The sequence below is a fragment of the Coloeus monedula genome, assembly GCF_965178545.1.
Source record: "Coloeus monedula genome assembly, chromosome: 19".
Taxonomy (NCBI): Eukaryota; Metazoa; Chordata; class Aves; order Passeriformes; family Corvidae; genus Coloeus; species Coloeus monedula.
In genome coordinates this window covers 11,396,266-11,420,318 of record NC_138799.1, presented here as the reverse complement: position 1 = coordinate 11,420,318, position 24,053 = coordinate 11,396,266, and the positions used below count along the sequence as shown (strand labels likewise).

The 24,053-nt window shown below is 65.6% G+C and overlaps 2 protein-coding genes across 5 annotated transcripts in view; one reads left to right on the top strand and one right to left on the bottom strand.

Annotated features, from left to right (window-relative positions):
• Nucleotides 1-2,727, top strand: part of BAIAP2 (BAR/IMD domain containing adaptor protein 2) — a 38,907-nt gene extending 36,180 nt beyond the window's left edge. For all 4 annotated transcript variants that reach the window (XM_082294304.1, XM_082294301.1, XM_082294303.1 and 1 more), the window contains one exon: nucleotides 1,310-2,727. In XM_082294304.1, coding sequence (XP_082150430.1) covers nucleotides 1,310-1,379 — 70 coding nt within the window. In that variant the 3' untranslated portion in view covers nucleotides 1,380-2,727. The remainder of the gene's footprint in view (nucleotides 1-1,309) is intronic.
• Nucleotides 2,728-5,150: 2,423 nt separating this feature from the next.
• Nucleotides 5,151-23,880, bottom strand: AATK (apoptosis associated tyrosine kinase; the record flags this gene model as incomplete). The annotated part of the gene is made up of 14 exons (XM_082294176.1): nucleotides 5,151-5,245; nucleotides 5,425-5,661; nucleotides 5,858-6,026; nucleotides 6,148-9,229; nucleotides 9,310-9,459; nucleotides 9,585-9,706; nucleotides 10,374-10,458; nucleotides 11,115-11,248; nucleotides 11,353-11,440; nucleotides 11,945-12,063; nucleotides 12,178-12,257; nucleotides 13,075-13,216; nucleotides 14,152-14,285; nucleotides 23,796-23,880. 14 exons carry the CDS (start codon nucleotides 23,878-23,880, stop codon nucleotides 5,217-5,219), a joined length of 4,656 nt encoding a protein of 1,551 aa, XP_082150302.1. The 3' UTR covers nucleotides 5,151-5,216.
• Between the last annotated feature and the right edge of the window lie 173 nt (nucleotides 23,881-24,053).

The following is a 24,053-nucleotide window of genomic DNA, read 5'->3' as shown; positions in this document are numbered from 1 at the left end:
ATGAGCCCCGGGTGACTCATCAAAGCAACTTTTCCTCTCCCTCCAGTCCTGAAAATCTATTTTGGCTTCCTGGGAGGGAAAGCGATCTAAGCATCTGCATTAATTAGGTGTGAAATTAATTACCCTATTTTTAAGCAAAAGTCATTTATCTTTTAAGGAAAGAAAAAGTGAACGTGGAGAGGTGAGGGGTAGCAGAGAGAGGGCCAGGAGCTGACAGTGAGTGCCCGTCCCAGAGGGGTGGAGGTCCCAGCATCTTCCTTCTCCTCTGGGAGGACATTCCAAAGCTTCTGGGGACATCCCAAAGCTGCTCGGTCCAGGTGCACATGGTAACCATAGCACTTTACCTGAATCCACGTCAGGGGGAGCAGGGCTGTGCCCCCACGGGTGACCGGCCAGCAGCCCAGCTGTGGGGCCTGATAGGGGGGGCTGTGGCCATTGCTTCCACTGGGGACAGGAGAAGGATTCTGTGGCTCCCTGGGGAGGGAGCAGACAAGACCGAGGGGCTGCAGGGAGGACAGGGGGCTTCTTGGTGGCTCCTTGCCTGGTGCATGTTCAGACCCGATGGCCCCAGGCAGCCAGAGGGACCCCCAGAGCTGCCCACACCCTCCTGGAATTAACTCCTGCTGGGAGAGGACAGAGAGGATGACCTGGAGAGGGGTAAGGCTCCTTCTCCTGTGACTGCTCCCCGTGCCAAGGCAGTCCTTGTACCCCATCCTGGCCAAGAGACAATGGCAGAAGGAGGGTGCTGGGGACACCCCAGGTAGGTGAAACCCAAGGTCAGCCTCTCTGGGCTCTGACGAGCTCATCCAGGTGTCCTTAGTGTCCCACACTCTTCCTCTTGGATATTAACTTCTCCGGAGGCAGCACAGGGCTCTGCAGGGAGCCGCCAGCTCTGCCCGTGGCCAGGAGGTGAAGCCATAACCCCCTGCTCCCCAGAGCAGCGCGGTGCAGAGCTGGGTGATCCCGCAGTGCTCCCGTCTGTGGGAACTGTTTGAGTCCAGCCTTGGAGGAGGCTGGAGCAGCCTCACCAGCCGAAGGAGAGCGAGGTAGGAGAACATCCCACTGCAGCTTGGTTCATCTCTGACCCAGCACAGCTTAGTTGGGAGAGGAGCTGAGGAGTGGGGGCAGCTCAGGGAGTGGGGGCAGCTCGGCTGGGGGCTCCACAAGGCAGAGCTTTTCCAGTTTGACCCCTTCCCAAACGCTGCTGGTCCCAGGGTCTCGCCAGTCGCCGCTCACTGTGCCGGTGCCCTGTCCTCTCCGGGCCTCCACCCCCCGTTAACTCTTCCTTCCTCTTCCTCTTCCTCCACAGGAACCCCTTTGCCAACGTCCAGCTGAAGCCAACGGTGACGAATGACCGCTCGGCTCCGCTCATCAGCTGATCCGGGAGCGCTGGCGCCCATGTGGCACTCGCCACCTCCTCATCCTCCTCATCCTCATCCTCATCCTCGCTGCTGCATGTCCAGCTTCCCAGGACTCCATTTTTAGGCGGAATTTATTAATCCTGCTGCTTTGAAAGCCAAAGGCTCAAGCTAGTGCCCTAGTTCTCTCTTCTCTAGACTCCCTCGGTGGCAGAGGGTCACAGCGCTGCCATGTCACCTGTCCTTTGCCTGTGCTAACAAGCGCGGGGGCAGCACTTCCCGGAGTCAGAGCAGCATGTCCCAGAGCTGGGGTGGCTCCCAGGCTGAGCAGCAGCTTGCTGTGGGTGGAGAAACGGGCTCAGCTGGAGAGCAACTCTCCGTGGGCTCACAGCGCTCCAGTAGGGCAGCAATGGCAGAGGGGACACGGTCCCCCTGCTCTCCCTGCCCAGACAGGAGGGACCCCGAGGCCAGGCAGGACACCGGGATACCCCGTGCAAGCCAGAGGATGGTGGGAGCTGTAGGCAGCTCCCAGACTCCCACCAGACCCCGGCTGCCCACCCTGTGCTCCGGGCTGGGACAGGGCAGTGGGTGCCAGCACTGCAGCCCCCGCTGGGACGGGGTCAGCTCCGGTCCCAGAGCTTCCTGGTAGGGAAGTACGGTACTGCTGTAAAATATAAGCTAGGAAAAAACCACTTGTGGAGGTGAGGGCAGTGTGTGAGTGAGCCTTGGGGTGCCTGGGGCCGGGGTGCCTCTGCTCCCTGCAGACGGGAGCTCCCATCCGGACCTCTTGCTTGGCTGTTTGCTCTTCCTCTATTCCTAGGGCTGCATGAGAGAGAGAGATAGATAGAGATAAATATATATAAATATATATATACACACTTGCTAAGCTTAGTGCTGGGGTGCCCACGAGCAAGGTGGCTCCCACAGCGCTTCCCGCAGCTCCTGAGTGACCAGGGTCACATCCTTGCTCCAAAAACTGGGAGAAGAGGGTTTCCAGGCAGGAACTGTGTCTCCCACGGGTGAGGGGTTGAACCTAGAGTTTTTGCTTCTTCCGTTGTATTTCTGATTTTGCACTTTCTGATCACTGGTGCAGCACGTCCTGGTCCCCCCAGCCCGGGCAGTGGTGCTTGGCTGGGCACTTGGCCGGGCACAGAGTGTCCCCAGCCCAGGGGGCTCAGTCCCAGTCGGATGTGGTGGCTCATCTCTCCCGTGTCCCCTCCAATGGGTTTTCCAGCTCCACTGCAGGAACAGCTTCTCCTGTGACCGCACAGGCTCCAGCTCTGCACGAGGGTTCCTTGCTCCACAATGTGCTTCCTTTTCCTCTCCCGTGCCTCCTCTTCCTCTCCCAGGGCTGGAGCAGATGGGTGGGGGCCACACAGGGCAGGGGCGAGGGAAAGGGCTCTGCTGGGGTGTGGGGCAGTGGGTGGGAGAGGGCTGGTGGTCACAGCCCAGGGTGGGGACAGGCCCGGGGTCCCCTCGGCCACTGCGGTGTCCTCTTCCACCCCCGTGCCAGGGGCTGTCCCCCTGGGCCCCCCAAGCTGCCACCCTGGCTCCAGCCAGCCCCCGGGGGCTTCGCTGCACCTCCTGGCTCGGTGGCACCTGCAAGACGTAACCTGAAATAATTTTTTATGAGAAAACGTAATTTATGAGCGATTCAGCCTCCCCCAGCCCTCCCTCCTGCAGCGTTTTCCCTGGCCAGAGCCGGAGCGTTGCCGGGGCCCTCCCAAGCTGGCTCCATCCTGGGTGCTGGGCAATGATCGGGGCAGGAAACGGCTTAAGATATTTTAAAAACTTTATTATTGGCCCGATGAGATTTGACACACATGCTGGGAGCTGTATGGAAATCAGCACTGATAAAAAATACAGCAATTATGACCCGTATTGAGAAAATAGACCATGTAAGAAGAGCCTTTCTATTAAAAAAGTTACCCAAGCCACAGCTCTGTCCTCATCCACCCTCTGGAGCCGGGACCTGCGGCGCCATAGACCAAACCCGGGGTGTGGGGTGGGGGCTGGGCCAGCACCCCTGGGTGCGACGGGGAGCGGGGGGTGAGCAAACCCCCCTGTGGTGTTGGGGGGTGCAGGGAAGGGGGGATCGGGGTAGGAGGGTGGGTGCTGCGGGCATGGAATCCCGGGAGCATCCCAGTCCTGCATGGGCAGCACCCCTGGGTGCTGCACCCCAGGTCAGTGCAGGGGTGGCCCCCCTGTTGTTAAGGGTAAGAAAAAAGCTTGGGAGAATTGGGGTGGGGGCTTAAATAAAACACTTAAATAAAGCCCTAATTGCTTAGTAGGGGGAGGAACCAGCAGTGGGGGGTATGGGGTGGTACAGCCACCCTGGGGCTGGTGTTGGGGTCTCCTTGGGCCCTGGCTGTGCCCTGGATGGAGGAACAGCCCCTGGCCCCCCACAGCAGCCTCCTGAGCACTGAGGGCGCTCCAGCTGGGATACAGCTCCAGGCTGGGCTGGGCTGGCTGTGGGAGTGGGTGGGAGAAGGGTGGGCAAGTGTGGGGACAGGTCTACCAGCACCGGGCTGGGACCCATCGCAGTGCCAGGCTGGGGTGGGGACACGCTCATCCCGTGGGTCCTGGTGCCAGAGCTGTGTCCAGCCCAGGGTGGGATCATCCTGTGGCACGGAGTAGAACCCCTGGCACCAGCCCCATCCCACATGGGTGCTGTCTGTGCACGTGTCCCTGCACAGGGACACCCGTGTGCCCTCATCCCCCTACACAGGAGCCAGGACAGGGGTGGGGGCTCAGGGGGGACATTTCTCACCTCAGGGTTTGGTCTATAGACCCCAAAAGGAATCAGCCCTGAATTCAAGGTTTCGCTCAGCTCCGCTTACTTCTATTTCCTTCCGGAAGCTGGAATTGCACAATTATCCTAAGCCTCGAATGAATTAAAAAAATAAAAAAACAAACAAACAAAAAAAAAGGAACAAAGAACCATGAGCGCGCCCCCCTCCCCCCCCTCCCCGATATGTCTCTTTGGCAGCAATAACTTAAAATCGCGTCAATGTGAGTTCAGTCAACAGCAAGTTTTGGTTTTGGGGTGGGGTTGGGGTTGGGGTTTTTTAATCATTTTGTTTAAATACAAAAATAGTCAGGATGGCAGGTCCCGGTGGGGGATATTCCCCACACAACCAGCCCTCCACATGTGGATCCCCGCTACAATGGACAAGGGTTCCGCCAGTCCCCAGGGTCCCCAGCTGGGACTGATCCCTGCAAACCAAGGGAGGGGAGCTCCAAAGCCATGGGGACCACTCTGGGGAGCCAGTGGCACCCCTGGCACGGGGAGTGACATCCAGAGTGGCAGCAGCCAGTGGCCCCTCGGTCAGGAATGTCGTGGAGTGCCTCTGGGGCAGCCGTGGGGCAGCCGTGGGACAGCTGTGGGACAGCCAAGCTGCCACAAGGTGCAAGACTGAGCACATGGCACAGGGAGGGGACAGCCCGGGGGAGAAGGGGTGTGGGGACAAACCGCCTCGGGGAGCACATGTGGGCAAGAAGCCAAGGGGGAACTTCACTGGGGGGGACACTCCGCAAATGTTAGCAAGGTCAGGGCACTACCCTTGAAACGCTATAATTTATATATATATATGTATATATATATATATAAGTGTCTATTTTACACGCACGCTCACAGCCACCCGCACACGCGCACGGCCGTCACCGTCACCCACCGCCTGGCCCCGCGGGGGCCGTGCCGGCCCCGCTCCCACTCGAAGCAGCAAACGAGTTCCTTCCGATAAAATCTGCCTAAAAACTGCCCAGCGGGGTCTGGGAGCCCACGGGCGGCCCCCGCGCCAGCCCCGCCGTCCTGCGCCGCCCTGGTGCCGGGGCAATGCCGGCTGTGTCCCGGCGGGCTCACTCCCGGTCGCCGTCTTCGCTGCTGCCTGCAACGAGCAGAGAGAGCCATGAGAGGGTCCTGGCCCCCGCGGGACACCCGGCCCTTCGCAGGGGTCACTGTCCCCACGGGGCACAAGGACAGGGTGTCCCGTGGCTCTGGGACACGGCAGCTCCCAGCAGGGACAGTCCTGGGCACCCACAGGGCAGCACCCCGAGGGGGACTCACCTCCTATGGAGTCCATGTCCGAGTCGGAGACGTGGGTGATGGAGAACCGGGACACCGGGGCGGGTGAGACCGTGAACCGGGAGAACTGGATGGGCAGCACCTGTTTCTGCGCCGGCACCAGGGTGGGCAGGGCGGGCACGGCCGCGGGGGGCTCCGCCGGCGTCCCCGGCAGCGAGGCCACCAAGGACGGCTTCACTGGCATCAGCGGGAAGTCGTCATCCCACTCAAAGCCACCACCTGGGATACAGAGTGAGGGGGCTGAGCCCACTGCGAGGGTTCCACCATAACCTCTGACCCCATCACCCCATAACTGGCCCCCCATCATCCCATAACCAATGTCCCCATGACCCGATAACTGCCTCCCCATCGTCCCACAACCGCTATTCTCCCACCACCCCACAACCACCAGCCCCATGAGCTCCTGGTCTCTTACTCTCTTCCGAGGCGTTGCCATCTGAGGAGTCGTCGGAAGCTCCAAGCCTGTCCGTGGGGCTGGGGGGGCTGCCACTGGCAGGGGGCTGCCCCGAAGGCGAAGGGGGCTGCCCTGAAGGCAGGGTGGGCTCCGGGAAGCTCTGCTCAGCCAGCTCCCTCGTGGGGCTTTCCTGGGGATGGGGAAACAGCAGGAAGGAACCTCACTGGGGGCACGGCTGGAGATGGCTCTCACCACCAAAATGCCATGGGGCCGTGCCCAGCACCCGGCTCTATCCCCCACAGGACACCCACCTGGTCGAAGAGGTAGATGGTCACGTCGTCATAGAAGGAGACAGCCTTTTTCTTGCGCTCCAGGTCCTCGGAGAAGGCCTCGGACAGCAGGCTGGGCATCTTGAGGAGGCTGCGCAGGTTCCGGCCACTCTGGCTCTCGGCCACCACGATGGGCACAGCTGCCGGCTCCTCCTCGCTCTCCTCGCTCTGCTCCTGGATGTTGTAGCAGCGCAGCTCCTCGTCCGACTCGTCGCTGTCTTCTGTGTCCTCCTCCTCCTCCTCTGGCTCCTCACGGCGCTCGGGGGCAGCCGGGGGCGGGGAAAGACCCGGGGGGGATTTGCCCCCAGGCAGCAGCGTGCTGGGACCCCCTGGTGCATCGCCCGCCCCAGTCCCCTCCAGGGGCAGGCCCAGGTCCCCAAGCCCCAGCGCGGGGGTCACAGTCTGTTTGTCCCCCACTGTGGCTCCCCCAAGTCCAGGGACGCCCTCGGGCATGCAGGTCCCTCCAACAGCCGATGGCTCCCCAGGGCTCACTGGCACCGGGGTCAAGAGGAAAGTCTTGGGGGTCACAGAGCCCGGGGGACAGGTGTCTGTGTCAGGGCGCGGGGGGCTGCCCGGCACCAGCCCCGTGCCAGCGGGGCTCTGCTCGGTGCCAGGTGCCTGTTCCGGCGCGCTCCCGGCCTCTGTCCCCACCCAGTCCCCCTCCAAAGCCACCGCCGCTGGTGTGGGGACTGCCACCGCGACGCCAGGCGCTGCTGGGGGGCTGCCGGGTGCCCCCGGCGGGTGCAGCGGGTCCTCTCCTCGTCCTATGTCCTGCGTAGGGGAGCGAGGACCCTCCTCTGCCTCCGGCGTGCGGGACCCATCGCTGTCCCCCTCGTCCTTGTGGCCGCGCTCGGCCTCGGCGTCGCAGTCGGAGAAATAGGCAGAGTCGCGGTAGGGGCTCTTCTCGGCCAGGCCGGGCAGCTCGGCCCCCGGGGCACTGGGCAGCCGCGTTTCAGGGCCCGGAGCCTCGCCCTCGCCCCCCGGCAGCCCTGGGGGCGGCTTCCCCAGCTGGCTGAAGGCTTCGGGCTCTCGGGGCTCGTGGGGCTCCTTAAGGACGAACTCGGGGGACTCGTTGTTCTCGGTGTCGTAGCCGCTGTCGAGGGCGCGGGCTTGGCCGGCGGGCGCGAAGGCGCCGGGGCTGAGCACCTCGCAGGAGCTGGCCGTGGAGGGGATGTCCAGCGACTCTAGCGAGTCCGGCGTCCCCACCTGCTTCTGCAGGGACCTGAGCGCCGGGGCCGCCTCCGCCCGCTCCGTGTATTCCCCGGAGAAGTCGGTGAAGACGCCGGAGGTCAGCTCGGCCGTGTCCTCGTCGCTGCCCTCGTCCACGCTGGGGAAGCTGCTGCTGGAGAACGTCTTGTCCGGCGTCCGGTCGGCGTCGCCGGCGGCACAGGCGCCGCTCTCGGCCACGGCCTCGGCGGGCACCGGCGCGGGCGCCTCGGCGGGCTCCGGTGTGGGCTGGGCGCCATCTGCGCCGGGCTCGCCGGGGGGGCCGGGGTTCGGGGCGGCCGTGCCAGCCATGGTGGGGGCGGCCTCGCCCGGCCCCGGCGCGGCGGGGGACAGCGGGCTGCGGGCAGGGCTTCCCGCCGCCGAGCTCTCCTCGGGCCGGGCATCGCGCGGGGCCCCCGGCGCAGGTGTCGGGGCCGCGGCGGGGCCCCAGGGCGCGGCGGGGCTGCCTGCCAGCGTGCCGGGCTGCGCGGGGCCGCAGGGTGATGAGTCACGGCCGTGCCAGGCCTGCTGCCGCGGGGAGGGCGAGCGGCACGGGGAGGAGGAGCCGCCGGCCATTGCGGGGGGCTGATCCTGCCGCGGGCGGAGGAAGTCGTGTCCCGGCGGGGACCCCCCGAGCTGGGGCTGCCCGCGGGGTACCGTGCCCAGCGGCTTGGCCATGAGCCCGCGGAAGGTGATCATGCGGCGGTAGCACCAGCTGTCGCCGGCCGGGGGCTCGCGGGGGCTGCCGCTGCCGATGTTGTTGTTGGAGGAGCTGTTGGAGGCCCAGGGATGGCGCTGAGGCGGGGGGCTGGCACCGGGCGGGTGGGGGGCGCTGGGGGGGCTGTCCTCGCCCAGCTCCAGGGCCACGCAGTCCGGCGGGACCCCGCTCGGGCCCGGTGTCCCCCCGTACCCCGGGGGGCTGTAGGCGCAGTTCCCCGACGGCGAGACGCCCAGCGGGTCGGCAAAGACACCGGGCTGGAAGGCGGGGACGGGCCAGTCCTGGCTGCCCGGCTGGGGGGGCTCCTCCGCCAGCAGATAGCCCTCGGCCCCGTGGCTGGGGGTCGGCTCGTAGCCCCGCGGCTCCTGCCCGGGGCAGGGGTAGGGGTAGTACTCGGCGCACTCCCAGGAGCCCTCGCCCGCGGGCGCGTGGCCCAGCAGCGGCTCCATGCTCAGGGACACGGTGGGGCTGCCGTCGGAGTCGTAGGTGCCGCCGCTGCGGCCGCCCTGGGCTCTCCAGCAGGCCGGGGGGCGCAGGGCCCCGCGCTCGCCCGCCGGGCTGTAGGTGCACATGGCGTAATCCAGCTCGGCGCTGCCCTCGCCGGGGCCCTCGATGCGGATGTAGTACTCGCTGCCCAGCGAGGGGCTGTGGGCGCCCAGTATGGGCACCACGCCGGGCACCGGCACCCCGGGGCAGCCGGACGCCTTGCACTCGTAGCAGGACGGGGACACCCCCAGGCTGAGCCCTGCCGTCGTGGCCGGGTAGTAGAGGTCGTGGTAGCGGGCGGCGCTGCTGGGGCTCAGGGACCCCAGGGGGGCCTGGAAGTGCTCGGTCTTGGTGTGCTCCCACTTGTACTCGAAGTTGAGGCCATGGCTGGTCTCCATGACAGTGAGGATGTCGTCCCCGTCTGAGGGGAACCCGTCGGCTGAGAACTGCTCCAGCAGCGGGAAGGACGAGAGCTCGGGGCCGTGGTGGCTGCCGCTGGCGCCGCCGTTGGGCTTCATGGAATTCCAGCGCTTCTCGAAGTCCTCCTCCGCCTCTGTGGCCCCCTTGGCGCACAGGTAGGACAGCAGCAGGTGCACCTCCTCGGCTGTGGGGCGCTGCTCAGGCTGCAGCCAGCAGAACTGCATCACCTCGTACCTGCCGTGGGGAGCGGCCAGCGTCAGCCCGGCCCCCCGCCCGCGCCGCGGGGCAGGGGAGGGGTGGCTCGGGCTCCTCACCAGCGCTCCGACAGCGACAGCTTCAGCTGGGGCTTGGGCAGCTTCAGCTGCTGCTCCTTGATGGCGTAGGCCAGCACTTGGCGGTCGGAGTAGTGGTCGTAGGGCTGGCTGCCCAGCTCAAACAGCTCCCAGATGGTGACGCCCAGCGACCTGCAGGCACGGCGCCATGCTGGGGGTGCAGGGAGACCCCCACCCCACCCCCGACCATTGGCCCCAAAACCACCCTGATGCATCCCATGAGGCTGCAGGCCCCTGTGCCCCCCAGAGTTGCTCACCAGACATTGCTGGCCTTGGTCTGGTCCACCACAAGCAGGTTGCCGTGCACCTCATCGATGAGCTCGGGCGCGATCCAGCGCAGCGGCACCCACAGCTGGTCGGCCGTCACGAAGTAGTCGTCCTGCCAAGTGTGCAGGGTCAGTACGAGAAGAGAACGTCAATCCATGGCGTCAGGGACCGGCCATGCCGCGGCACCACCCCCCCTGCATCCCCACTCTCCATCACTGCCCCCCATGCCCCTTAGTCCCCCAGATCTGCCCCCAGCCTCTCCTACTCTCCTCCTGGCACACACTGTCCCTTGTTTCCTCCCCTCCTTCCCACCTCTGCCCCTCTGCTGCCCCATCCGAGCCCCTCCAGACCTCCAGTTTGGCAATCCCAGCTCTGCCAGGAGCCATGGGCAAACTGGAGCAGGGCAGAGAGACAAATGGACGGGTGGGCAACGCCAGGCTGTGCTGGCAGCTGCCCCAGGGAGCTATCGCTGGCAGAGGGGCACGTCCAGACCAGCCCAGAAGTATCACCCCATTGGGTGGGGGCTGGGGCACTTAAGGGGGAAAAACCCTCTTTCGTCCTCGAGGGGCACACCGGGTGGCACCAAGGGTCCCTCACAGGGTGGTCTGAACCCCCCTACACCCCAGCAAACGCAGGGGTGCCCCGACACGGCTGGGGAGGAAGGATGTGGGGGTGGGGGTAAGGCTCAGTACAGTTTGTGCCAGGGCGGGTGTACGTGGGGATACTGCGGGGTCCCGACGCGCGGCCCCCAGCCCCCTCCTCCCTCCGACCAGCCTTACTTTGTACTTGCAGTGCGAGAGCCCGTAGTCCCCGATCTTCACAGTGAGGTCGGCGGTCAGGAGGCAGTTCCGCAGGGCCAGGTCGCTGCCAAGCAAACCCGGAGCTGTCACGGGCACCGAGAGCTCGGGGGGCACCCGCCGGGGACCCGGCTGGGGCGACCGTGCGGCGGCGGGGCCGTTCCCTGCCCGGCTCCGGGCGTGCCGATAACGCGGCTGCCAGTGCACAGCAGGAATGCCTGCGCGGCCCCAGCTGCGCCGCTGTCCGTCCGTCCATCCGTCACACGCCGAGCCAAGCAGAAGGCGGCTGTTCCCGGGCAACGCGAGCCCTGGCACGGGGCCGGGCTCCCGGGCGGCTGCTCCGGCACGGGGCGAGTCATGCAGCCGGGGCACGGGCGAGACCCCCGCTGCAGCAGGGACCACCGAGGCCGAGCTGCTCTAAGGGAGTCCCTCTCCAGCACAGCTGGGGGCCCCATGTCCCCGTCCCACAACTGGGGCACCCTCGTGGGGACTCACCTGCAGAGCCAGGCTCGGGTGGGGACACTCCGCTGGCCCCCGATGGCAGTGCACCCCCTCCTCAACAAAATCACTGATGCTGGAGTCTCCGTCTGCAACTCACTCAGCACCAGGATATTGTTGGGCAGGAGGAGCAGTGGTGGGGCAGGAACATCGGCACCTTGGGAACCCTCCCATCCAGACCCCGCACTCCTCCCCAGCACTCCCCGGAGCGCTGGGCCAGCCTACCTGTGGATGTAGTTGTTCCTGTGCAGATGCAGGACACCGCAGGCCACCTCGCACGCCATCCTCTGCAGGGTCAGCAGGTCCGGGGTCATGGCCTCGGCCCCCCGGCAGCTCCGCAGGTACCCCTTCAGGTCACCCTGCGGGCAGTGCCACTGTCACCCTCCGCGGCACTGGGCTGCGGGGGCTCGGCCGTGCCCAGCACCCCCGGGGGCACTGGGGGAACGGGGGCACAGGGACTCACCAGCGGGCAGAACTCCATCACCAGCAGGTACGGGGTGACCTCGGCGCACTGGGCCAGGCACTGCAGCAGGTTGGTGTGCTGGAGGGCTCTGTGTGGGGCACAGCAACGGGGGCGTGTGGGCACCATCGCCCTGCCTGTGCTGGGACTGGGGTGGGAGGGTTGGTGGCAGCACCCTGGGAACCATTGCCCTTCCTGTGCCAGGGGCATGGCACCAGTCCCCCAGGAACCATCGTTCTGCCTGCACCGGGGCTGACACAGGGGCTGCCGGGAGCGGGTACCAGCACGTCCCAGCGCCCGGGATGTGTCACAAAGGGACATTTGTTCAGCTGTGCTGGGGCAGGAGCAGCCCTGTGCCTCACCCTTGGCCCAGCTCTGCCCATGACCTCACTGCTGCCCCATGCCACAGCCAGCGGCTCCACACGGCCCCGGTCCTGCCACAATGTAGGGACAGAGCTGTGCTGCCCCAGAGCTCAGGTGGCACCTCCAAGGGGCAGCCACAGCTCTGCTCAGCAGCTGAAGGTGGCATGGAGTGGATGTGCCCCCATCCCACAGCATCCCCGCTCCCAGCACTGTGGAGTGACCCCAGAGGTACCTGTAGGGCTGCGCTTCCTCCAGGAACTGCATCTGGTCCTGCACGCTGGCACTCGCCTTCAGCTCCTTCACCACCACCTGGGTGCTGCTGATGCCCGAGTTCACCTCCCCCAGGAACACCTGGGGCGAGGGACAGGCTCGTCCCTCTATCCACACCCCGAGCCCCCCTGGCACAGCCGGGGCCCCGCATCCCACAGGGGTGGGGTGTCCGGGGGTCCCTGGCCCTGGGCTCACCTTGCCGAACCAGCCATGCCCGATCTCCTTCAGGTAGAGCAGGCTCTGCCGCCCCAGGTCCGCCGACTTGAGGAGCTGCACTGTAACAGAGCCCATCCAGCTGCCCGCATGCCCCCTGCCCCCCTGCCACACATCCCCCTGCCCACCTGCCTATGTTCCCCACCAGTCCCAGCCGAGCCCAGCTGTCCTCACCGTGCCACCTGGTGCCAGGCCCTCTGCTGCCCCAGGATGCTCCAGAGCATCCATCCCCAGGAATCCTGCATCCCAGGCATCCTCTTCTCCATGCATCCTCCCACGAGCAGGGGACGTGGGGTATCAGTGTCCCCAAATGGGATGGCAGCAGAGCTGGCTCCCTGCCCCTTCTCCTCTGCAGGATGTGCAGAGCCGAGCCCGGCACAGTGCTGGCATTTAGCCCCTTCCCAGCCCCCCCCAGCACGGTCCAGCCCCTCTGGAGCCCGTGCCAAGGGCAGGCAGCAATGGGGCCATTGTTGGTCCTCTCTGCCCTCCCCACTGTGGTCATTCTTTGGGCAGGGAGTGACAAGGGGACGGAGGGGGCACAACCAGGCACCCCCCACATTCCTCTCCCACTCACGGGCTTGTTTACACGGGACCAGGACTGGTGGATGTCACCGCTGAGGGTGCCCGTGTCCTGTCCCACCCCGGCGCTGCTCCCCTAGGCTGGGACACACACGTGCCTGGGGACAGGGACAAGGGACCCTTGCACAGGGGAACCCTGCAGCACTTCCCAGGGACCTCGGCTGCCTGTCCTTTGCCAGGGCTCTGCTGGAGCTGTCCCTCTACAGCAGGGGAGACCCAGCATCCCCACCTCACCCCGTGCCCCGTGATGAGAGACCCCCAATGGCGGCACACAGGGGCCCTGCCCCCACCCTGGCTTACCTGAGCGCCCCGGCTGCTTGGCCATGGGCAGGGACACCTTGGTGAGGGGCAGGACATAGACCTCGGGGCCATGCTGGGGGGCCGGCGAGCCCTGGGCCGACAGCTCTGTCACGTAGTCGTCCCCCTCAGCGTTCTCAAACTCCTGGTTCAGGGGTGCAGGGGGTGACACACCGAGCGGAGACAACTGACCCCATGGGTTCCCCGCTGCTGGCAGTGCCCCGCACACCCCTCTGCCCCGATGGGCTCATGGGGGCCCCGAAATCCCACCCACCCTACAAAGCACCCTGCCCCCACAGGGGAAGGCACCCGGTCCCCACCACCCATCCCGTTACCTGTCTGTACCACCCCGGCAGCCCCCGGCTCCCAAAAGCCGCCCGGGCGAGCAGGTAGGCGACGGTGAACATCTCGCCCTGCCAAGCTGTGCCTCATGGCGCTGCCGCCACCCCCAGCACCGCACCGTGTGCCATGTGCCACCGCGTGCCATGCGCCGCGTCCTGCCGGACACCGGCCGGGCCGCGCGCCCCTAAATACCCAGTGCGGGGGCACCAGGGGGTCACTGTCCCCCCCGGCACGGCGAGGTGCTCCAGCGGTGTGGGACGTTACACAACACCCGGCGTGTCCCCCCCAGCCTGACCCCCTCCCGCCGCGGGCGCCACAAGCCTCCACAAAAATCTCAGCAATTAGGGAAAAAGCGTTTTCTCGGCACATTCTGTGCCTGTGAGGTCAGGGTGCCTCCCACCCTCGGGGGCGTGCGGGTGGGACCGGGCCCTTAACCATGGCGTGGCCTGGCCCGGCACGGAGCCGGGAGCACGGATGGGTCAGGATACGACCCCCAGTGATCCTGAACCCCACAGATCCCTGCTCTGAGGAGCTGGCATCCAGGATACAACCCCCAGTGTGCTGAGCCCCGCAGCCCCCGGCAGGCAGTGAGGGGCTGAATCCCTCCCTCCAAGCACTGCTGTCCTGAGCCGGGACATTCTGCCCCGGGAACCTCCGGACACCTCCATCCCTTGACGGGTCCCTGGGAAGAACCCCCCGCCCTGGCCTGGAGAACCCACCCCCAGCCCCTCAGCTCACCTTGAAGCCAATGTCCCCCTTCTTGCAGCACAGACAGGCCAACATGAGGAAGATGAAGGTGAAGAGCCCCGAGAAGGAAACGGCCACAACGGCCAGCGAGGAGGACCAGGAGAGCTCACTAAGGGGGGTGCCGTCTGTTGGGACACAAGGTGGTCAGGGCAGGGGGCTGGGGGCACCAGGGAGGGGTCAGGCTGTGCCAGGGGGTCCTGCCTCGGTGGGGGTCCTGGGATGTGGGGGCACACCAGGGCTCACAGAGGCTTTGGCAGGGAGCACTCGGTGTAGGCGGGGGTCCCAGTGTCTGTGTGCCCCCCTCAGTGAGGAGCCCAGGAGGGACCCCCCAGAGCCCAGGCAGGACCTGCATGGGGGTGCATGGTCCCCATGGATGCAGGGGGGCAATGACACCCCATGGAGAGGGGCTGTACCAGCTCAAGGGTCCCAGGCACCCCCACCCAGCTGAGCTCCAGCCCTTGGGTTTGCCCCCCAGTGGGTTTGGCCACGGCATGGTGGCATCCCAAGGCTGGTGGGACACTGCACCTGTGGGAGCTGGAAAGACAAGAATTTGGTCCCATGAGCCCCACACTGGGCCACTGGGCATGGGGAAGGGACATGGCTGCTCTGGCTGGGCACCGCATCCTCTGGGCACCAGCACACCCCAAATCCCAGCACCTGCCACCCCACTCCAGCTGTGCGGTGTCCCGTGGGGCGGCAGGGCACACGGTGGCCATGGTGGCAATGGTGGTGGCCGCGTCGCAGCTGCCCATCCCCAGCAGGCCCCGCTGCCAGCTGCAGCTGCCACATTACTATTCCGCCCGGAGCCTGCCCAAACAACCGGCGTCGTTGTGGTGGGAGCAGCCAGAAGGTCGTAGCTCTGCCAGCAGAGCCGGTCACCGGAGACCTCCACAGCCCCGCAGTGCCCGGCTGGGACAGGTGCCCTGTGCTCAACCGTGACCCGGGCACAGACCCTCACAGGGGCTGTGGTCCCTCCCTGGGTCACCAAGCCGGTACCGAGCTCCTCGGGGATGCTCGTGGCGCACACGTGGCTCCAGCACGTGGACCACCGAGCATCCCTGTCCCTGTGCCTTGGCCGTGCTGCCCTGCTGCAGAGCTCCACCACGGGCTCCCGTGTGTCCTTGAGACCAGCACCTGAAGGGCACCGGGGGCTGGGGAAGGTTCTGCTGCCCTGGGGGGCACTGGCAGCACCCGCTGCTCCCAGGCACTGCCCGGTACCACACGGAGTGGGCACAGAGCACCCCGGCTCCCGGCACAGCGGGGAGTGGCCCACGGCCCCACAGCCCAGCCGTGCCAGGGAGCAGGGAAGGAGCTCCAGAGCCATCTTCTGAGGCTCAGGATGCAAAGCCGAACCTGGGAGGAGCGGGGGGCGGCGTGCCCCCCCTTCCAGCTGGTTTCCATGGTGAACACACTTTGTACCGCCAACGTCACCATTTTCCCTGGATAGTGGGACAGCAAAAGAGAAAATGACTCACTGAAAAGAGCCTTTGAACGGCAACGGGGAGCAGAGCACAGGGACAGGAGCCTGTCCGAGGGGACCGTCAGCTGAGCTGCCCCTCAGCTCGGGAACTGGAGGTTCCCAAAGAAGACAATGGGCCAGTGTGACCCAGCTGCTCCTGCCTGTGTTTCCCCACCTGCACAACCAGTGACCCGGGAGCCATGACCAGCACCACCACTGCCATGACCCACTGGCACCTTCCCTCTCTGTACCCACAACAACAGCGTTGGGTGCAGTGATGGGAAGTGTGGCATCATCTCAGATGCCAAATTATCCCAAAACCAGGTCAGATGCACCTGCAGCAGCGGTTGCTGGAGCACTGGAGTGCAGGGAGCACCAGGACACAAGGGGCACCAGGGCACAGGGCTGGCTGAGTGCAGCCTGAAGTACCCCAGGACTCTCAAGAGAAACCACGGCCCCCAGCACATCCTGCCCTCCATTCCCAGGCTCTGCCTCCCGTTCTCCCAGCAGGAGCAATGTCCCCTGGCACCGAAGCCATTCCCTCCCCTGGCCTTCCTCACCACAGGGGTCAGGCTGAGAACGGCCAGCTCGGTGCATCCCCCAGCACCGCTGCATCACTCGCAGCCCCCGCCACCCAGCGCCACCCAGCACCCAGCGACCCCGGCTGTGGCCGCCGGCCGAGTCAGGGACCACCCGCCCTCCCCCGGCCAGCCCAGCGGGAGGGGACTGCGGGGGGGCGGTGGCGATGGGGCTGGGGGCAGCAGACAGGCCGCAGCTCCAGGGGCACCCGCACCAGCCTCACAGACGGGAGCAGAAGGGCGACGGAGGAAGAGGGGGGATGCCGGATGCAGTGGGATGCAGTGGGGTGTAATGGGATGCAGCGGGGTGCAGTGGGATGCAGTGGGGTGTAATGGGATGCAGTGGCGTGCAGTGGGGTGCAGCGGGGTTCAATGGGGTGCAGCGGTCGCCCTCCCACCCCACGAGAGCCGCCGCGCACCCGCAGCCGGCGCGGCCCCGCCCGCGCTGCCCCCCCCGCCTGTTGCTCGCCCACCCAGCGCAGGTCGCGGCCCCGCCGCCGGCTCCGAGCAGGGACGGGGAAAGGCCGGAGTGTCCCGGTGCGGTGCCGGTCCTGCTCCGCCCGGAGCGTGCCCGTCCCTCCCCGCCTGTGCTGACTCACGTCCCCGGGGTGGCCGCGGCCGCCGGGCCGGCCATGGCCCCGCTGCCTCCGGCCGCCGGCGGGGCGATGCTGCGGCCGCCCGGCGATCCCGGCGATCCCGGCGGAGCCCGCCCGGCCGGCGGCGGCTGACGTGTGCGGAAGGGCCGAGCCGGGGCTCCCGCAGAGCCGGCGGCAGCTCGGGGCTCCCTGCCCGGGCGAGGCCACGGGCACAGGCACTGCCCCAGCTCCGGGGCACAGGGCACGGCACACCCGGACCCCGCTCCCACCGCGCCCCTCGCTGCAGGACCTGCCGCAAGACAGCCCGTGCCTCAGTTTCCCCACAGGTGATTCCCAGCTGCCCTGGGAGGGCTCGCAGGGTCATCCAGGAGGAGAGGGATGCTCTGGAGCCTTGCGAGCATGGTCCATACATCCCCCCTGCCCTCTCGCCGCCCACCGCGGACTCCAGGCTGGAAACATGTCAGATCCTGCTGGGAGAGGTTGGATTTGGGCAGGGAGAAGGGCAGGATATGGGCAGGGAACAATGCAAGATTGGGGCAAGGAATGGGCAGGATTCAGGCAGGATTGGGGCAGGGAATGGGCAGGATTTGAACAGGGAGCAGGGCAAGATTGGGGCAGGATTGGGATGGGATTTGGGCAGCATCAACCATTCATGTCCCTCGGCCCCTCTGGCCACAGGCTGCTCGCTCCCAGCCCCATCCGCTCTCCCGGTGCAGGCACGGCCCTGGCATCATGTTAATCCCTGTGTCCATGGGCAGCTTCCAGGGAAGCAATTTCACAGCCCACAGGACGCGCGCTCTGCTCACCCACACGCGCCCAGGCGGCACAAAACCCCCCGCTGCCATTTGCCGTGTGAGCGCAGGCTGGGCCTGGGGGCTGCGCAGCTCCGGGGAAACTGAGGCACCAGCAAGAACCAGGATGGCCCCGCTGAGCTGCGTCCCTGAGCCCGGATCCCCCTGCCATGAAAGCAGCCACGGAGCAGGGTGGGGGCCGGCAGTACCCACTGGTGCCAGCCAGGAGCTGGCACAGAGCCGGTACCCACAGCATCCTCCCCTGGGATGCCACAGGATCCTGGCACCCCTCGCAGTGGTACCCAGAGCCTCCTCCACCAGGCTGCAGTAGGATCCAGGCATCCCCTCACCAAAAGCAGGAGCAGGGAGCAGCACCCTTTATCCCCATCGCTGGAGACCTTTTCCCACCAGGAAGGGCCGGAGCCATCCGGGCAGCCTCTCTGGTGATTAATAGATCAGTTAATTGTGAATGCCAGGCACGCCTGGCTAATCCCTTCTCCTTCTGTATCTTTTAACGTGGCGTATTTCACCAAAAGGATGGATTCTGGCCTTCAATTCTGGTTTTACCATCTTGGGCTGAAACAGCAGCAAAAAACAAATAGGTGGAAAATAACAGAAAATCATCCATCATTTTCTAAAGCAACGAAATAAAAACAAGGATTGTGCTAGGGACAGGCCGGGCTCCGGCGTTGCTGCGCACACACCACGCGTGTCAGCCTGATTAGGGACAAAAAATCAAGTTCCTCCATCAAAGCCTGCCCTGATGCAGAGCCAAGAGCCAACAATTCCCTCTGTTTCTACGGAAAATAATACTAATGTTATTATGATAATAATATTATTATTATGCAATTCTAATAATACTCTATATTCTAATAATATATAGTAATAATATACTGTTATTACATACAGCATATTAGTATTCTGTATGGAATGATATATAGAATTATACATGGAATTGCATATATTGTATTTTTATATGTAATTATATAGTCTATCCAGATTATAGAATGATTAGAATTATAATAATACACTGTAATTTAAAAAAGAATAATATGAAAGTCATGCAAATCAAGCTCAAATTGATTATTGAAACTGAATTCTCGTGCTTGGTGTTTTAACTAAGCGCTGAGTGGGGGCTGTGAGGCCCATCCCACACTGTCCAGGCAAACCCGCTGTCCTGAGGGACAGGGAGGGATCTCGGTGTCCGGGGGGAGCATCCAGCCCTGCCCTGACAGGGATCCCGGACCCCGGGAACGCCGTGCCGGGGGCAGTGCCATGCCAGGGGCTGTGCCATGCCAGGGGCAGTGCCGGACACATGGCACCAGCCACGCCGAGGCTCTCGCAGAGCCCAGCAGCGTTTACGTAACAGCGGGAGCGGCAGCGCGAGCGGGGCGGCCTATTTATATCCAAAATGCTCAGCGCCGTTATGAAACGAGGAGCTCTGGCTCAGGAGCGGGGCCGGGGAGGAGCAGGGCCCGAGCAGGAGGCGGCCGAGGGGCGAACGGGCAGGGGGTGCCCCATGGGACAGGCAGGAAGCCAGGCTCAGGCTCTGGCTCTGCCCACCAGCACAGCCCCGAAAAGCTGGCACAGCCCAGATCCCACTGCCCCAGCCTCTGGGGCCACAGGGAGCAGGGCTCGGCATCAAGGATGCTCAGGGCACTGAGTTAGGGAATGCCTGGCACCTCCCTGACCCATGTCCACCCTCAGGTCAGTCCGTGGTGCCCAAATCACCTGTCACCCTCAGGCATGGAGCACACCGACCAGGGTGACTAGGGATGGCAGCAAGGATGGCTGAGGGCGGGCACAGGGCACGGGTGAGCAGCACACAAGCACACAGGTATTTTGGGAAGGTGACGGGCTGTGGTGGCCTGGCAGCAGGACACCCTGGCACAGCTGGGACAGGAGCCTGGCAGCTCATGGACCCCCTGTCCAGCGAGGTGGGCAGTGCTGTTCCGCTCACTGTGTTTGCCCAAACTGGAATTTTCCTTCGCTCCAGTAATTAAAACAAATGGCATCAACCCCGCTGCTGGCACCAGGCTGCAGGGAGGACGTGGACATTCCTGGCAGAGGGGAAGGGACGGGAATCGGGATCCCCCCAACAGTCTGGGCTGCGGGACAGTGGCTCTGTGGGAAATCCTGGACCTGTTCCCATTCCTCCAGTGCTCAGCCCTCCCAAACCCGCCATCCCCACATCCTCACTGTCCCTTGGCCAGTTCTGAGCCCCACCATGAGCCTGGCACCAGCCCTGGGGCATCCCAGGATGCTCCATGTCCCCCCAGCATCCCCGGCCATCAGGGCCTGGAGCAGCTCTCAGAGCTTGGCCGACAGCAACGATGGCAGCGGCCACCCTGAGACGGCTGCACCACGCTCCGATGGTGCTTCCCGGGCTGTCAGGGGGATTAATGCCCACAGATTTATTTTCCTGCCAGTGGGCATGCTGAGTCAGCACAGAGCAGCTCCTCTCCAGGCCAGCCCTGTCACCCCCCAGCCCCATGACACAGCCCCGTGGGGTCCCTCTGGTTCAGCCCAGTCCCGGGAGAAATTCCCACTGGGGATGTGAGGGGGCACTTGCTGGGGCAGGAGAGCATCTGGAGCCAAGCCCAGCCCTGCAGCAGCATCAGCGCATGGCCAGGACCACCATCCCTGCATCCCACCATCCCACCACCCCACCATCCCTGCATCCCACCATCCCTGCATCCCACTCTCCCACCATCCCAGGCAGTGGCCCCCAGCACCTCTTCACTTGCCAGATCGGTGCAGCACAGGGTGGGAACAGGCTCAGCCATGGCACCAGAGCAGCCCAGCTGCCCCTTTGACCCAAATCCTGGGATTTTCCAGCCCAGCAGTGGGATGGAGATGACATCACACCAACAAGGCAAAACCTGGGATGCTGCCTGACTACAGACAACAAGGACCAGGCAAGACCCCACTAAACACAGACCCCTGCTGGATGTGGACCCCTTGGCTTAACCCACACCTGGCACCATGCTGGCAGTGCCCTTCCTGCCCCACATCCCCTCTGTCACCGGGGTGCCAAGGCTGGGCTGAAGGCGCACGGAAAGGGGGGCACCGGAGCCCTGCTCTGGCTGGGAGGACGCGGCGCCAGGGAGGGCAGAACCATGGGCTGCCCTGGCACAGGGTGTCCCAGGCAGGGCCGGGAGTGCGGGCAGGGAGCCCATGAGTCACAGCCCCGCTCTCCCCGGCATCTCTGGGCCCTTTCAACCCTGGCTTATTAATTTCTCCTAATTGGCTTTGACAGGGATCGGTGTCAACGTTCCAGAACACACCCGCCCGTGTGTGTGGGGCAGGAGGGAGAGCGAGGAGGAGGGAGCAAATTGGCACCCTCAGGGAAGAGGATCCTGGCTCTGTCCCCTCATTGAGCAAGGTGGGGCCTGGCTGCCCTGTTCTGCTGGGCCAGCGTCATTTCCTGTGCCAGGACAGGGGGTTTGCCACATGCCACCCCACTGCTGACTGATCCAGGCATCCCTGTGGGCACCGGGAGTGCCACACATCCCCTGCCTGTGTGCCCAGCTCCTGCTGCCCTCCAGCCCGGAGTGCCATCCCCCAGTGGGAAACATATGGCAAGACGGGCGAGGTGCTGCCACCACTGTCACCTCCCACCCGAGGAGCTCCCACTGCCCTGCCCCAAACCCCCTTTGCGTGTCCAGTCCTAAAGGCACCTTTCCCCCTGCATGGCCTGGTTGGTGCCAGGGGGTGCCTGGCCCCAGTTTGGGTTGCCAGGGTCCTTCTGGCTGCTATGGCCCCTTTGCCACCACAGTCCCCCAAGTCCTTTCCCATCCTTGTGCCAGGAGCAGTCAGTGGTGCCGGACACGGAGCACCAGCACTCACCACGCTGTTGTCACTGGGAGGCCTGGGGCAGTGGGTGCCAGGTGGGCCCAAAACCACAGGGCTGGGGGGATCCCCTGCCCTCCCTTTTCCTCGACTCCCCAGGGTGGAGAGTGGGCACCCAATTCCCATGGGAAGCCCAGGAGATGTGGGATATGCATTGGCAGGCAGCGTGGCTGTGCCTGTCGCTGGTTGTGCTCTGCTGCTGGCTCCAGTGCTCCGTGGGGGACCAGCTCCAGGCCTGGCCCAGGGATGGGGAAAGCAAGATGGGAACCACGAGGCTGTGGGGCTGGGCCCCTCCCCCAGAGCCCCCAGCGCCTGGAAGGGAATGAATCCCTGGCAGAGCTGGCACAGCCTGTCACAGGTGTTGGGACAAGGCAAAAGCAGCAGGTGAGGCTGGAATATGGGCAGCTGCACTGGCACATTCCTGTGCCACCTCCACCCCAGGTGACGCCGCTGTCACTGTTCCATGCCACCAGGCCATCTATGGCCCAGCTTCAACAGCAGTTGCTTCCAACCATGCATTTCCAGGGAATGTGGGCCCAGGAGGAGATGCTCCCCTCAGCAGAACCAGAGCACCTGGGCCTCTCCTGTCCTGTCCCAGCTGAGGTGCCGTCGTGCCCTACAAACTGCTTCCCCCTCTTCCTCACCGGCACAAGCCAACCCCAACAAGCGAGCCAGGCTGGCACAGGCAGCCACGATGCCACACAGGCAGGAACTGCTGCCACATGGACTAAATCCACGAAGCCGTGAAATCCGGAATCTGGTTTGTTCCCCCCTCTAATTCATCTCCCGGAGCTGGTGGGTGGCAGCTGCACGGCAGCGCCGAGCCCTGGGCCTGGCAGCACAGCGACAGGCAGGGCTGGGAACAGGGCTGAAGGGTTTTTAAACCAAACCCGCATTGAGAACCCCCAGGCTGGCAGGATTCGCGTGGAGCGGGAGCCACACCAAAAACCAAAGCAAAATCCCCTCAAGGGCTGAGCCGGGCAAACGGCTCCGTCCCGGCACTGCCGCATTTTGGATGCAAATAAAGAGATTTTAGAAGCAAATAACGAGCGGCTGGGGACAAAGTCCCCGTTCGGTGAGTCCTGGTGCGGCTCATTTCCAAATCCCCCCACGGATTCCGACCGTGCGCAGCCGGGGGAGCGGGAGCAGCGGAGGAAGGAGGGACCGGGAAGGCAGCGGGGAGGGATGCGGGAGCCCGGCACCGACAGCCGGAGCCTCCGGCACCACCGCCCCCGGCACGGGCACCGTTTCGCCGCCTTCGCGGTGCCGGACGAGGCGCCGGCAGCGGCGGGAGCCGCGGCACCGCCGCTCGGCTGCCAGACCCGACACGCGTTATCCCGAGCTGGTAAACAAAGGGCCGGAGCCGAGCGCCCGCCGGGCCCGCCGGACGCTCCCACGAGGGGTCCCGGTGCCCGCGCGGTGCCAGCCCCGCACCGGGAGGGACCCGAGGAGGCTGCGAGGGGCGGCGGTGAGGGGCGGCTGCGGCGGCCGCAGCCCCAAACACGCACCGCAGTCGCCAGCCCCGCGCTGCTCCGCGGCTGCAGCATCTTCCTGCAGCTGCGCCGCGGCCGGAACACGGCGCTTACATAACGCCTGCGCCCCAAAACGCCGCTGCCTTGCCCCGGCACCCCACCGAGCCCCGCCGGCTCCCCCAGCCCGACCGGGGACCCTCAGCCCCCGGCTCCCCGGCCGGCGCGTGTCTCAGGCGGCGGGGGCTCAGCCCCGGCGGCTCCGTCTTCCTCCCTCTCACCATCACCATCCTCCCTGTTGTTATTATTCCGTTTCAATCCCGGAGATGCCTTCAGAGGCAGCGCAGCCCCGGGATTCCTCCGCGCTCCAGCCCGCGGAACAAAATGCCGCCCGGCTGCGGCAGTGATCCCACCGCACCGCCACACCGGGGTGTCCCACAGCCACACCGGGGTGTCCCACGGCCACACCGGGGTGTCCCACGGCCACACCGGGGTGTCCCACAGCCACACCGGGGTGTCCCACGGCCACACCGGGATGTCCCACCGCCACACCGGGGTGTCCCACGGCCACACCGGGACGTGCCACCGCCACACCGGGACGTCCCACCGCCACACCGGGATGTCCCACCGCCACGCCGGGGTGTCCCAGCAGCACACAGGGGTGCCACACCGGGTCGGGTCCGGCTGTCACATTCCCGGTGATGAGGGCGAGGGGATGCTCTGTCCGCGCTGCAGCGCGATGCGGGGATGCTCGTTCCCGGTGCACCGGGAGGGCAGCGCGGGCAGCCGGTGCGGGGCTGAGCCGAGCCGGGCACACGGCGGAGCACCGGGGGAGGCTCGGCGCGCGGGAGGGGGTGCGGGTCCGTCAGCCCCGGGGCTGCGGCACTTACCGGGGTCGAAGTGGGAGCTGAAGGCGAGGCTGGGGCTGAGGAAGGCGGCCGCCATGGCAGCGGCGGCGGCGGGGAAGCGGCCCATGGCGCGGCGGCGGCGGGAGCCCCACGGCCGCCGGCTGCCGCTGGCCCCGCGCTGGGCACGGCGGCGGCGGCGGCGGCGGCGGCGGCGGCTCCTCCTCCATGGCGGCCCCGCGGCCCCGCGCCCCGTGCCCCGGGGAGGGGCCGCGCCGCCGCCGAGCAGCGGGACCGGGCGGG